Source organism: Cyprinodon variegatus, unplaced genomic scaffold (genome assembly GCF_000732505.1).
Source record: "Cyprinodon variegatus isolate N-32 unplaced genomic scaffold, C_variegatus-1.0 Scaffold207, whole genome shotgun sequence".
NCBI lineage: Eukaryota > Metazoa > Chordata > Actinopteri > Cyprinodontiformes > Cyprinodontidae > Cyprinodon > Cyprinodon variegatus.
The window spans coordinates 897,181-912,225 of record NW_015150660.1 but is presented as its reverse complement, the minus strand read 5'-3'; the positions used below and the strand labels follow the sequence as shown (position 1 = coordinate 912,225).

The 15,045-nt window shown below is 38.7% G+C and overlaps 1 protein-coding gene across 1 annotated transcript in view; it reads right to left on the bottom strand.

Annotated features, from left to right (window-relative positions):
- The window catches only part of ubl3 (ubiquitin like 3), a 53,066-nt gene extending 40,525 nt beyond the window's left edge, over window positions 1-12,541 (bottom strand). Inside the window, exon 1 of the mRNA XM_015380104.1 lies at window positions 11,923-12,541. Coding sequence (XP_015235590.1) covers window positions 11,923-11,949 — 27 coding nt within the window. The 5' untranslated portion in view covers window positions 11,950-12,541. The remainder of the gene's footprint in view (window positions 1-11,922) is intronic.
- Between the last annotated feature and the right edge of the window lie 2,504 nt (window positions 12,542-15,045).

The window sequence follows — 15,045 nt, the reverse complement described above, 5'->3', positions numbered from 1 at the left end:
GATCTCCAGATGCATTTGAGATATCAAAAAAGTACTCCAGAGTGTTGTTCAGCATGGGGGTGAGTAGAAAATGAAGGCTAATCATGTTTTGGGTTTACTATTCCTTTAACTTAACCTAAGCTCAATTCACACCTTAGTTTAAAAGAGGATAACTTTTCTTTATGGGGACCAGTCAACTGGTTCCCACAGGAACCTGTAAGTCCCCCAAAAAGTATCAGATCCCTGGGATATTGGCCTGTCTCTCCCAATGTGACAAGTGCATGGCCACACATTTACATTTAGACTGGCTTTATTTCCAAATCATGCGTGTTTATAACATTTCTTTGTGTAGATTTTCAGTCATAAAGTACAAGCGGAGGGTAACTTACTTTTCCATTTCAAGAAATAGAAGAAGTACAGTTGCCCTTTTTTTAAGCACATGCAACATTTTTGCAATTTGAAATTGATTTAACCCCTGCTTTAGAAAATGATCATATTTAAGGCTTTCATGGATAAACTCAGGGATACAGCTCTGGGTGTATTAGGATTTGGAGCAACAACAAAACACTGTGGTTGTTTCCACAACTGGTGATGCTGACAGCAAACACGTCACACTCAACAGGAGGGACAGGTTGTGCTTTGGCTGTTTTCATGCAAATGTGGACATGCATATTGTGTGGAAAAAAACACACACAGGCAGATCAGAACAGGCTGCAGGCCTAAAGGCTTTAGCAAGCAGTAGTGGGCGTGTTAGAGAATGCTTGGATATTACTCACACCCACTCCCACTCATGTATGTCATGTTCAAACTCCAAAATCTTTGGCATGAAAGGCAAACCATGTTCCCACTTCTCTTTTCTTCTTCACTGTCCTGAGATCTCAAAAGCAAATGTTCAGAAAAAAGCCAAACATCCGGGGCTTATCTCCAGATACTTACACATTTTGTATCTGCTGCTTTTCAAACATAGCTGATTTTAACAGGAAAATGCAACAAGTGCCAATAAACTGTCAAAGCTGATGTAGGAAAGAATTTAGAGAGTACAGATCCTGGAAACTTTTCTTCCAGACTACATTCCTCAACCTGGGCAGCGCCAGTAGTGTTAACACACCTCTATTGCCTGATAAAACAAGGAGATTCTCAAGAAGAATTAGACATTTACACACAAACCCTCCATAGGAGCAATTTGATTGGGTCACCAAATAATTCAGCTTTCCCCTCACTTTTAAAACAAAGGAATGAGATTCTGTCTAAGTGAAAATTTATTATTTCTTTTTGTTAGTCTGCAAATTCAAATTAGGTTCCAAACGTCGACTACATAATCTTTGGCAGGAAACACGTCTAAGGTACCAACAATCGGAGAGAGAAAAGTCCACAGAAATGGTCATCCCTTAATGTGCTGTGGGATGTTTTTAAGGGCTAGCCGGTTCCCTGCCTAACCTACTTAACAGCCCATAGCATGGCATGGCTAAAAGCCAGGCTGGATTCCAGAGCAGGTTGCTCTATCCAAAGCCTGTCCCTGCTCACTGATCATGTCTCGGTTGTTTTTGGAACGGATCTCAAAGCATACTCATGGAGAGAAATTTGGAAACCTCCGGTCTCATCTTTCCACCTCCTTAGTGACTCTATTGGCATCTTCAATTCGTGACCTTCAACATGCACTGGATCTATAAACAGCCAAGAGGAGACTCAGCTTTTCTTAAACTGAGGTCAAGGTTCACCAATAGAAGGAGAGCTGTTCCTTCTGGTTGGGGGTCAGTCTCTCCCTCAAGCCAAAGTTCTTTTGCTGTTTACGCTTGATGGTAGGATGAAGCAGGACATGAATTGAAGGGCTGGTGCCTTGTCTGCTATAATACTGGTGCTTTTCCAGTGAAGAAAGAACCGAGCCTATAAGGATAGCTCTCAGTTATTGGAATATTCTACTTTTTAAATGTTGCCAAAGCTCTTGATAAGTTAGGGAGCTGCATAGAAAAAAGAAAGAAGAGCTTTCCCGCATAAAAAAGATTGGATGCTTCCCTTTAAAGAATTTGCAGGCATATCCCAAAAGGACGAAACTTAGAACTCCCTAGATGCAGTATTTCCCTATATCCTTGCGAAAGCCTGTGGAGCCCCTTAGAATGAGCTGAAAGTGTCTCTATTTCTGATGTATATATAACTTTATCTTAAATTATTTGCCTCCCCTTAATCTCACGTTTGTAGATCAACTAATTATGATTGTGAAGAAGGATAAGGTGAGAGAAGCACAGCTTTTCAAACAGGGAAACTTACAAGAAAATTCCCAAACTAAAAAAGTGCTGAATGCTAGGTAATAACAGATCTTTGCAGTTAAGGCTTCAATTTGCTGAAAAACATCAGATAGGACACACATTCTGATAGGAACACCACAATGAAAAACATATGTGGAAAAAAACTGTTGCGTAAGCAATCAATGGTCTACAGTGTCTACATAGGACTTCCTGCTGGTGCTATGGACACGCATCAATACAAGCCTGAAATAACTATCAGCAATTACAAGAAACTGCTGGACACTATCCTGTAAAATGATTTGGTTATACCAGCTACTGCAAACCACAAACACAAAATGTGATGCAATTATGTTATATTGATGCAGTCACCGAAAGGATGAAGAAAATTTCACAGCTGTTTTCTTCCATTCAGTGTTTCAAAACCATGTCACCAGATTTCTAACACATTTGATAAACATACATGAATATGTATCAGCACAGCCTGGCCCTTCAGAACTGCTAATAAGGCTATACGTGGCTCTATGAGGCCTACATGTGACACTGTCAGAGTCAATATATCAGCTGCGCCACCAGGGCAGCATGATGTAACCCTGATGTGTGACTCAGACTGCCAACACATGGCATCAGCAATACAAGCGCATCCACCAACATGCTTCGTCCAACTGGCACTATCCTGACTCTGCGGATGTCCAACCCCACATTCCTGTTTAAATGTGTCGATCAAAGTCCGGTCAGCGATGCCGGCCCCAGGCTGAAGATCTCTCTCTGTGTCTTGGTGCTCTCTGTGTTGTGTTCTGAGTTCAGCAGAAATTGCCATTCAGGACACGAAGAGCTGGTTTCTAGCAGAAAGGATTCCCCCTCCCATTGTTCTTTCAGCAGAGACCCACACACAGCTCACCTCTTAATCTGACCTCTGACCTCTTTCTGTGTGTCTGTTTAGCCTTGGGGGGGTGGGATGTGAGCCACACACAGAGAGGCCTCCCATCTCACATCGATGCAGTCGATCAGAATCAGTTATCCAAACCAGATTAGTTCAAATAAAAGAAGATGTGAATTTGCTGTGTTTCCTGCTTTGAAGCGAATTAACCAAGCGATTAAATCGTCACGCATGGGTGCAATAAACAGGAAGTAGAGGCTGTAATCTAGAACAGAACACAGATCCGTAATGGAGGAAAGCTTTAATGAATGTGTTGCTATTGGGCAACTTATTCCTAAGTTAAATGTCACGGCAGCAATTCCGGTGTTACTTCCAGCTAAGTTTATATGCATAACAGGAACATCCAGGAAGATGGCGACAACAGCTGATCAGTCATGTGAGGTAATAGTTCACTATGTGAAATATTTTCTTCTCCAGTTTTGCACATTAACCCTCTTTGCAACCGCCCCCCCCAAAAAAAAAACTACTTAAGTGAGTGGCAAAAAGTTTTTTTGTTAATTTTAGGAAGCTTTTTTCATGTTTGCCATTTCCATCAAGGCAAGGCAAGGCAAGGCAAATTTATTTGTATAGCACAATTCAGTACAAAGACAATGCAAAGTGCTTTACATGATTAAGATAAAACAGAGTCAAAGCAAGTAGGAAAAAATTAATTAAAAAAAAATAAATAAATAAAATAAAAAATGCAGAAACAAAAAAAAAGAATATTGAAAAACAGTTGGAAGTTTTTGTTAGATTCCATTTATTTATTTGATGATTTCTTTTTATGGAGAAGAAGAGGACTTTGTTTGAGCTAATTTTCCAGTATTTGATTTCTAATTATCTTTAAAGCGGTTAGCATTTGATCAAAAATTTCTCCTTGGGCAGTTGACAATTCCCCAGAACCTTGCCTTTTGTTCTACTTCCATAGAACTGCAAAACCTTTCCCATTATCTACAGGTAATTTAACTCTGCCCGATATGCAGTTTAACAAGCTTTTCATCAAGCTTTTTCTCATGCAATACTTAAAAATTCTCTTTATAAAAAGTTGAGGAAAATAATACTCTCAGATGAAAAGAAACGTAACCAATAAAGACTATTACAGTAGACTTGATTTCACACTAATGAAAAAAATGAAGACACACACTCAGATCCCTATCCAGAGATATTTACATATCAATGTTCTATCCTAGTTTTCATTTATCTAAGGGAAAGAAGTTATTCCATTGCAAATACAATTTCAATTGTTTTACTCATTAAATAAAAAAATAAATGAATAGAATGGCAGATATGACCATGTTTCAGCAAAGTATTGCAAAACAATGACACCTCCAGCCCTGTTTCATAAAGGATGTTTTATAAAAAACTGTATTTGGTTTACCTGTCCACACAACAAAATGTGAAAACAGCCATGATGGTCTTTATCATCACTAACAATAAAGAAGAAAAAGTGTAAAAGAGAAATTTCAAGTATACATTAATTGGAATTTCCAGTGTTAGTAGAATTAAAATTAACCAAAACTATTTCCAAATACTGCGATGGACTGGCGACCTGTCCAGGATGTACCCCTCCTCTCATCCACTGACAGCTGGAGACAGGCACCAGCACCCCTCGCAACCCCACTTGGGGTTAAGCCTGTCAGAAAATGGATGGATGGATTTCCAAATATAACTAAAAACTTTCTTAGGATGTCCAAACATTTTCAAAAGACTGAAAAATGTATTTTAGAGCATAAAATATATTGTTCTCCAAGAAAATGTACACATCTTTCTTTGTTAAATTAGCTTAGTCGCCAGACTAAAATAATGATTTGCTATATAGTAATGAATCAATTAGAAATGCTAAGAATAAAAAAACAATATTTCAAGACCACAAATCTGCAATCAAAATGACAAGCCTGTATTGAAGTGAGCTCTCAGGGATATCTCAAGAAGCTACTCTGAATTGTGATCGTGAAAAGGATATAAAGCATGTTGGCTCTCAGTCATTGCACACTTGGGTGGGTCGTAGTGACACACCGTGTCATTTGTGCAGGGGTGAGAACATATTAATTTGTATAGGTGGTGACAGCGACACCCCTGACTCAGGCAGACCAGGAGGAACGACAGAACATTTTAGACCATTTAGTTTTCACAATGCCAAATAATCAACAGGTTTGGAGTAATGCGAGTGAAAGAATTTTCCTAAGACAAAATTTCTTAATTGAAACAAGATTTTAGACATGTTGGTTTCAGAGAACTATAAATATTTTTTGTTAGCAGGTCCACCAAACCATGAACTTGGAGATGGATGGTCAGAGAGAATGTCAGCGTCTTTGAAACAGGACTTAATTCTTTCTCTTAGGAATAAACACTCATATGTCCTCTTTGTTGCTTGTGGTACAGAGTATCACAGATCCTTTTAACATTTTCCTATTTCACAAACGTCCTCTAGTTTGTTAATACCATTTTACTATTCTGAATCCATCGGTTTCTCAAGGGGGTGTCCAAAGTCACTCCTAGATCACCGGTGCCCTCCAGGTTTTAGAAGTTTCCCGGATTCTGCACACCTCATTTCCATTGGTGAATGATTAAAAGGCTTTTTGATGAAGTAGAATTCAATTCAATTTCAATTCAGTTTATTTATATAGCGCCAAATTCACAACACATGTCATCTCAAGGCACTTCACAGTTCAACCAGATCATACAGTCAAAATTGTCTGAATCTGGTGCATAAAGCAAAGGAACATCTACATTTATCCAAGTTGAATCTAATAGAGAAACTGTTCAAGTTTTAAGTTAAGATTAGGCCATCCAATCTAAAAAAAAACAGGAGCTTTTCACTGAAATAACCATTCCAGTATTATCATGCAATAGCATGTTTATATTGGTATAAGCAATACGAGATTGATTGCACATATGCCAATAAAGGCTTTTCTACTGCCTGCTGTGAAGAGTAGAAGAATATCATAATTTCAACATGGCCTTTTTCCTCAAATATGAACCAAAAATATTGTACTCCTGTACATTGCCTTAGTTCAACTTATGAGTTAAATAATTTAATTTGCTGTGGGTGTGGAATTTCCTAATGTCTCTTTGGTTCTCAGAAGCCAGATCTTTGTCTTATCTACTAGGCTGTAAATGTACTCTCTGCTGTGGGATATCGACAGTTATGTCTCCTGTGGGTTCATTCATCAGGTTTTATCCAAACTAGAGGTGCTTTATTCCCCCCCTGTGTCTACAGTAGTCCTGATCCTTTCTCTCACTTGTCACATACCTGCAGTGCCTCCTCTACATACTCGCCCTCAGACCTGTGGTCCAGGCGACCCACTGTTACCACGGGAAACGTTTCGACCCTGTCAGCACTTCTGGCTAATGCCACGCCCCAGTCTCATTCTTCACAGTATTTGTATCCTTTCACCCCTCCCTCTTTTCACTCTGTTGGAACCAATCCTCCATTCTTGAGGTAGACGACTGTTTCTTCTCCTTTTCTTTCTCTTAGATCCATTCAACCACAGTGTTTTTGCGCCGGCAGTCTTCTCTCCTCCTACTCCAACTCCTACTCTATAGAGTCTTTCAAAAAATGTGCATACAACTGGGCTCTTCCAGTGACTGGGAGATTTGGAGGAAATTGAAAGAGAATGTGCATCTGCTGGTGATTTTAGCTGCACTGGATCGGTGAGCTTCTGATACCTGATATTTTCCTAGTGCTCCCTGGGGGACACAAGGAGCTCATTTGATGTATAGAGAGAGATCCTCCTAAAGGGAAGTAGTTTTGGAGATTAGGGAAGCCTTCAATAACTTACTTATGTGCAGACTTTGACCTCTACGTTTCTGCCGCAGGCAAGTTAGCACCATGAACCACATACAGGATGATCTGCACTGAATCAAACCCATTACAAAACACATTTGAAACTAGGAAGTTAGAAAAATCTGGAATTTACCACCAAGTGAATGAACTTTACACTTCATGTTGATGGTAGATTATGTAAAAATAATGAAAATATTCCCCTCAAAAGGAAAAATGTCAGACTACAAAAGAGATCCAGCAGGCACACATTCATAGACTTAGGCTTAGACTAAGTTTATGGTCATTTTGTAAACACAGAGCGTATACAAAACAAAATATAAAGATAGATGTTTAACCAAATGTTTAAGCCCCCACCCCCATGGTCACTACCTAAACTGCTAATAAATGAAGGAGCATCATAGCTACCATATGCAAAATTATGCACCACAGATATTCAAACACATATTAAAACAGACGTAATGGTTTTTTATTTGTTTTTTCATGAATGTGTGGCATTATTTTGCTGTAGGATAGACGGACGGACGGACGGACGGACGGACGGACAGACGTATATTGACATTGGTTAAATCATAGGGTGCCTTCAGGGTCTTAAAGCCTAAAGTAACTTTTAACTGATTATCTTCTTTACCACATTTAGGTCAAATAAAGAGACCATTAGCCAGGCTCAGTGAGGCTTGACTCCATGTTTAGAAGCAAATTCAGTCATTAGATTCAGGTATGATGGATACATCACCATAATATGGGACAGCTGCCCTCAGAGACTGGACTTTGAAAACTGTTGATGAATTGAAGGAAAAAATGACGTTTGGAAATTCAGATATTTGCCAGACCCGACTCAAGTGCTGTTATTTATAATCAATACTTTAAGAGAACATGAAACATCACCTTTTTTTTTTTTTATTCTTGCAAAGTCATTAGAATTAGACCATCCATTAGGACAGAAAAATGTTTCAGTTGATAATCTGTGGGGATTCCACAGGCTGTGTTATTAGATGGTATTGCACCAACTGGACCATGTAAGCACAGAGGTCAGCTCACGGCTACGACGACTAAACAGACCTTCAGTTGGAGGGGGGGTCAGCTGAGTGTGGACGGGCACTAACACATGCACAGCTGGGATAGCTGATCTCAACATAGGGGCACATTAGACGGTTTATCCTTTCTAAACATAGACCTGGCTGTATTCTTAGTGCCAAACGTCTGCTAAAAGCAGAAATGACGGACATGTGACAGCCTGAAGGGGACTGGCTTACTTCAATCGATGCATTTGATGACTGTAATTTGTGGAACTTCTTCCCCATGTGAGGCTAAAATAAATCTTTATGACGAGAGCTCATAAAACCAACCACTGCTCTAAGTAAGCTGGTGTGACACAAGTTAATATGTTACACAATGATGGTGATTGGAGAAGTCTGAGAATGCTCAGATGGTCGACTAATAACCACAGTGTGAAGACTGCGAGAAAAGCTCTGCCAATCATCCCAATTTTACTTTTCTGCACCTTTATTAAGCCATACATAAAAAATCAAAAGCTATATTTTTCTATGAATAAAACATACGTTTCAAATATGTTCATGTACAGATTCAAATGCACCTACTCTAAAATCTAGACCTTTATAGACATCTAACCATATCAAGGAAAAGCATGCAAATAGATGCATAACAATCAGATAAAAGTTAAGGACATGTGCTTTGATGCAAAAATGGGGATGATCTTTCAATTCCTAATTTCGAATTTGTGATTTATCACTAGCACAGCAATCTAAAAACCGATAGCCTATTTGTCCTCTGTGTTACAGCCTGCAGGGAAATAAGAGGCCAAATTGATAAAATCTGGGAAAAAGCAGGTAAGGTCTTAAAAAAAATCTGATATAGCTGATTGATGGTAAATGGCAACGCATGGCTAAATGTCACATCTTTAAAAAAAAACAAAAAAAAACAGAGCCATTATGTGGAAGAGATATGGGAAAATAACAGGTTGAATAGCATCCCAGTGCAGCATGTTACCACAATGTCAAGATTTAAAGATGAAAGCAATTATCTGAGAGAAGCAATTGTTTCTACCACTCTGTTTGGCAGGAGATAAAAGGTCAATTCTATATGGATTGAAATCGCAAATCTTCTCCATAAATGAACATTAGATCTTGCAATGCTAAAAGGAAAAAGTCAAAGAAGTCCACCTACGACTCCACAGCTCTCTGTCAGCATTTTGAATGTTACAGTACTACATCTGGAAAATGTATGTTTTATTCAATACCTACCTAAGGACCAAAAATAAAAACTCAGAAAATAAAAATCAACATGGCAGCATATGTCATGTTATAGAAGTTTAACCTAATGAAAAACAAAACCTCATTTGGGTAAATATTGTCTGGATGAAACAAGCCTGGACAAAAATGATGGTACCCTTATGGTGTGTTCAGACCAAATGCAGTTCACAGCTCTGCATTTCAGATGCACAGGGTTTAAACCCTGGAGCACATCATCAAATAGGAGGGGCCTTACCCTACTGATGTGAAAAAACTCAGCAAATACACTGAATGGTTAGGGTTTCATTAGTGCAAGTTTGTGCATTTAAAATGTTCATTAGTTAAAATTATAAAAAATAAAAAAAGATAATGTGTGCTGCTGTTGTTTCAGAGATATTAAACATATTTATTTAGGTCAACCAGTGGTCGACTATCCCCCTATTGAGCTCTGAATTGAAACAAAATTATCTAGCCTTCTTTTTCAGTGCTACTTAATTTGTGCAGGTAAAACCGTCATTTGTGCTGATTTGGGTTCAAATTGTTTTTAATTATGGTCGATGATGTCACCATCCTAGCAGACGTTAGACGTTACCTGAAGTAAAGCTATCGCATAACATCACATGTCATTCCTGTGCTGGCACTGAATATAAGACGTTTACTTTATTTATGAACAACGTTTAAATTGCTTTGGGGACACCATCTTTGTCTTGGAAAAGCCCCACAAGGACTGAAAAAAAGAATCCATTTTTGTTCATCCAGAGCTGTGTCTGAATGACAGTCAGATTCGGCGGTACCTCCTTATAAATCTACCCGCACAGAAAGTACTGATGCTAGGCGGTGGGCAGTGCAAACTGGGGTCTATGCTGGAGGTAAAGAAGGATGATGAACAGTCCTTGTAGGACTAAATTTCACAGCTTTTATTAAAGCCACCTAAATATCTCTTGAGAGCACTATTTAATTCTACCTTATATGAAAAAGTTGAGCCTACAATCATTCCTTGATTGGCTGCCGTGTCGCATTTTCACAGAAAAGTTCAACTCGTTTCAACTTCAGCGATCACCAATCCGCTCTCTCCTTGCGGTGCTGCTGTTTGACAACACCTCAGCTCTATCCATAGCATGAGGTGAGATCGGAGCAGTAAACGTTCTCACCTTGGGGGATTCACTGATGATCGCTTTCCCGCGCGATTTGCATAACAATTCTATACGAATCCCCCGCACTCACCGCATCCGGTCTGAATGCAACATAAGACAGAAAATAATGCGACCAGAGGGACATGTTAAATCAAGGCATATCCACTGATTAGCACCAAAGGTTTCCACGATCTTGTAATCAGTCAGTGGGCCTATACATAGGGCTACAGGTAACCACTTTGCTGTTTGGTGATATAGTGTGTACCAATCAGAATAGACCAGAGAAAGCGAAGGAAAGCGTTGTCTCAGAAGATTAAAAAAGAAAATTATCAACAAGCACGTTGAAGATAAAGACTATCTCCAAGGAGTTTGATGTTCCTGTGACTACAACTGCACATATTATTCATAAATTTACGCACCATAGGACTGTTGGTTGATTTCTATTAGCAAAGCTAAACTTCAAATGAACACTATATAGTGAGGGGGCCTGTTAGGAATGTCCATAATCCTCCAAATAAGGCTGCACCTTTAAAAAAGTAACTCATCTATTTCTATTATTTATTTAGCCAATAAAACATGGCAAATGCAAAAAGAAAAATCATTAAAACTGAAGTTAATAAACAACTATTTTAAGTAACAAGCAGTTCATGACTAACAGAGTGACTTGCAAAAGTATCCATGTTTTTGAAACTTCCCTTTCCAGGTGTTTCTCCATCACTTCTGCTGATTAAGACAGAAAGCCCCGTTGTGTCAGCAACATACCAGTCAGTCAGTCAGTCAGTCACTCAGCTGTTTAATTGGCATCCATATTATTAACAGAGGTTATCACTTGTATTTTGTTCTGGACTTTGACTAGACCATTAAAGCTTTAAAAGGCCAGTTCTAAACCATTCAGTGTCTCCGCTATGTTGCTTATTTAATTCTGTTCTTCAGAAGAAAAAAAAAAAGCTCAGGAACCATGAAACCTTCTGTATTTATAGAGTAATTCATTATTCACAATGATCCTAATCAAATGACTTCTGAGGTTTTAGTTAAGGGTATCAGTGGAAAATGCGAAGATAAAATTGCACACCCTACTTGATCCGGATTAATATTGCTTCCAGTTCAATTTTTACACTTTTTTGCTTTGGTCTACCACAAAAAAATCCAAACAAATGCACACAAGTTTGAGGTCTTACTACAACTAACTATGGAAAAGATACAGGGTGGATTCATTTTGCAGTTGTTTTTAAAGAAAGAAGTAAAACTGTAGTTTGAGGAAGTGTTTTATTTTTATAAATGTGTGCGTCCTGTGTTATGAGCCAGATAGGATAAAGTCCAACCCAGAGTCTATTTCAACATCATAAATAAAAGAGTAGAAGACTTGTGGAGAGCCCTAAAGGCTCTCTTTAACTGTAAATGTTGGTCATAATTATAAAAAAACGTATGATTTCCCAATCAATCAGGTTGAAAAGCTGGTTTCTAGTCCAAACTTTGCGCCCCTAAGAAAGTGACGCTTTTTGTTGCAGATCAGAGCAATAAAACCAGAAAATGAGCCTTTTCCTCTGCGTTTTAGACCCTCCTGAAACGATCAGGTTGAAATGACACCGAAGTGACATTCAGTCAATTGTCTCACCGTGTCCGCTGAGGTGCTGCCCGACATCCTGGAGGTTTTCTCAGCCGCTCAGGCGTTCATACAGCAAATATCCGCTCTTTTCCCGTCTGGGAGAAGAAGCGCGTCCTCTGAAGGGGTTTATGGCAGCAGACAGAAACACAATGTATTATTCCTGCTGACTTCTGCCCCTTCTCTCTCTGTCCAGTCGCAACACTGAGGCAGTTAACCAGGATATAAAACCTCCTTCCTGAATATTATTGCGCAATCGCTTCTTTAATGGATCCTCCGGTGCGCCACTGTCAAGGTGAAGTTCTCCTGTCGACCCGAGGGCCTCCTTCAACCCTTCAGTCATCAACAATATTCTGCTGAAGGAAAGGTGCCTACGCCATGCGTAAAATACCCAACACTGCTGCTACATCCGGATCCTCTCTCCTCTCTCTCTCTCTCTCTCTGACGGCGCAAAGGCGGAGAATACAAATATCCCTATGAATGTGGGCTGCTCTCCTCTATTTCACTCTGAAACGTCCAGATGGAGGCAGAAAAACAGCGTCTGAAGCTCAAATGTTTTCTTTTCTTGTTTTTAAAGTGCGCAGATAACTCTAGATGGTGTTATGGAGGTGGCGCTGCACCTTTATACACGCTCAGCTGTCATTCTCCTTCATACCTATCATCAAGTTTCTCACATTACGAATATTAGTGCTTCCGGTGATACCTTTCAAATTAAGACAAAAGAACAGAATTTATTTTATTATTTATTTACTGGGAAAGGGCAAATGCAAATTAATCAACATTTTATAATGTATACTAGTACTAGTTGTCATCACTTTAGCAGTTGTCGAAGTTCAAATAAGGGGGGGGGGGGAATTACATGGAATACAATAAAAAACCCAGTGGAGAAACAAATATCTAGTATTTACATTCCTTGTGACAATCAATGTTGAAGAGTCTTTTCTATCGCTATACTCCCATTCTGCAGAATCTGTTAGCTCAATCTCTAATATCTTACTACGATTAGGTTACATTAATATAATTCAGGTATTTGTTTACCAAAATACACAGATATCATGAATAAACTTTAATAATAATAATCGAGTTTGATGCAGCTTTTAATATCCTGAGCTATCGCTATAGTTATGCTGCTATAGGCTTAGACTTCTGGAGGACATAGGGACCCCCATTTCATCATTCTGCTTCATTCTATCTCTATACTCCCACTCCGCAGAATCTGTTAGTTAAATCCCTAATATTATGCTCTCTCTGCTTTTTCTCATAGTAGCTTTGCCTCGTCTGTTCCTGTTTGGCTGCGACACCATCCTGGAGAGAAATATCAGCTGTGCTGCCATTAACACCTTTGTTTATAGATGTTGGAGATCGGCCTGTTTTCCAGTGTAGTCCTGTTTCTCTGACTGTAACTAAGTGCATATGCTCTCTTCATCCTCTGGCGTGGGAGTTGGCTCGGTGCTCGTCTGCCTGGCTTTGTGTTTCCTGGACGGGGGCCGCCTTTTACGGCTGCTTTTTGTATCACTGCTTCTGTCTCCTTGAACCCCAGTGGGTCTCGGCAGATGGCCGCTCACACTGAGCCTGGTTCTGCTGGAGGTTTCCTCCTGTTAAAAGGGAGTTTTTCCTTTCCACTGTCGCTATAAGCATGCTTAGTGTGAGGGATTGCATTCAAGTCAATGAGTCGATACAGTCAACAGGTTTTCCTTAGATAGAAAACGTTGAATCGATTTGACTGTATGATCTGGTGAACTGTAAAGTGCCTTGATGTCATGTGTTGTGAATTGGCGCTATATAAATAAACTGAATTGAATTGAATTGTCTCCCACAGCCACTTTTTTTTATGGATAAGAACGATGGAGACTCACTTAATACCTCAGGCACGGATGCAACGTGTTTTCACCTGCTTTATGGAGAATTGCTAATTATTGGATAATTAAAGCAATTATTACTTTAATCATATATAGGAAAGAGATTAATAATCTAAAAGAAAGATAATGAGTCTGGCTAATCTCTGGAACCAATGGAGAGGATTTTTCAGAAAGCAACTAACATTATGGAGAACCCTAATTATCCTGTTCCGAGGACCATTTAACAAACAAAACATGAAGATAAACTGTGTCAAATGCTTCTCCACAGACCACCTAAAAACGAACCTTCCAACCTACAGCTATTAACTTCTATAATAACCCATTGAAAAAAAGTTAAGACATTTAGTCTCTTTTTCAGTTCAATAACATATTTTTCATTTTAAATTAATTAATTACATTTTGTTTGAAATAAACTAATGCTATATCTAAAGATAATTTATTTACAATTTACATGTGTGTTTTATATCTGCTAATTCCAATGATTTTGCCCTAAGAGCCAAGAAAAGCTCAAAAATATCTCTAACCCTGCTAAAGCTGGCTTCTCCATCAATTCCCCAGGCTGTCGTACTTGGTGCATCGCAAAAGAGAGTGACTTGGAGTACTAACTTAGACTGGTGCCAGAAGTAGCATCTCGTATCAAACTGCAGCGAAAACAAAAGAACTGGTGGACATATTACTGATGCTCAGCAAGATAGTCAGTGAAAGACTATACTGCAACCAAGGTACAGAAAGAAGCTGTTGTCAGACTGTAAAATCTTTACTGCTACTAAAAGCCATAATAAGTGTTAAGAATTGCAACTAGTAGCAGTTTTCAATCTGCACAGTAATCATTTTTGTACATAAATGCCTTTATTTGCACAGTTTTACCTGCTCCAAAAGGGTTTTTTTTCACATCCTGACTGTTATTTGCCATGTTGTTTGTAGACAGGTTTCTGTTTGTTTTTATTTTGAACATTTTTCATTTAATCAAAGTTTGCTTCTTTTTTTTTTTAATAATTCAAAGCGTTTTCTGAGATTAGGTTTTTTCCTTTGCTGCAGAGTCTTTAATAATCTTCAACTCTTTAATAATGTTAATTCTTTCTTATATTTTATATTCTTGTGTGGCTTTGGTTGCCTGTTTGCTTTTCACCTGACATTGCTGAAATTCCCTACTCTGTAGATGAGGTATTTCTAAATCACAGTCTGCTTCACAATTTGTAATTGTATTATTTGCTGATGAAGATTCTCAGTCATCCAGGTCATAGTCATTCCGTAAAAGTAAAAAAAAATAAATAAA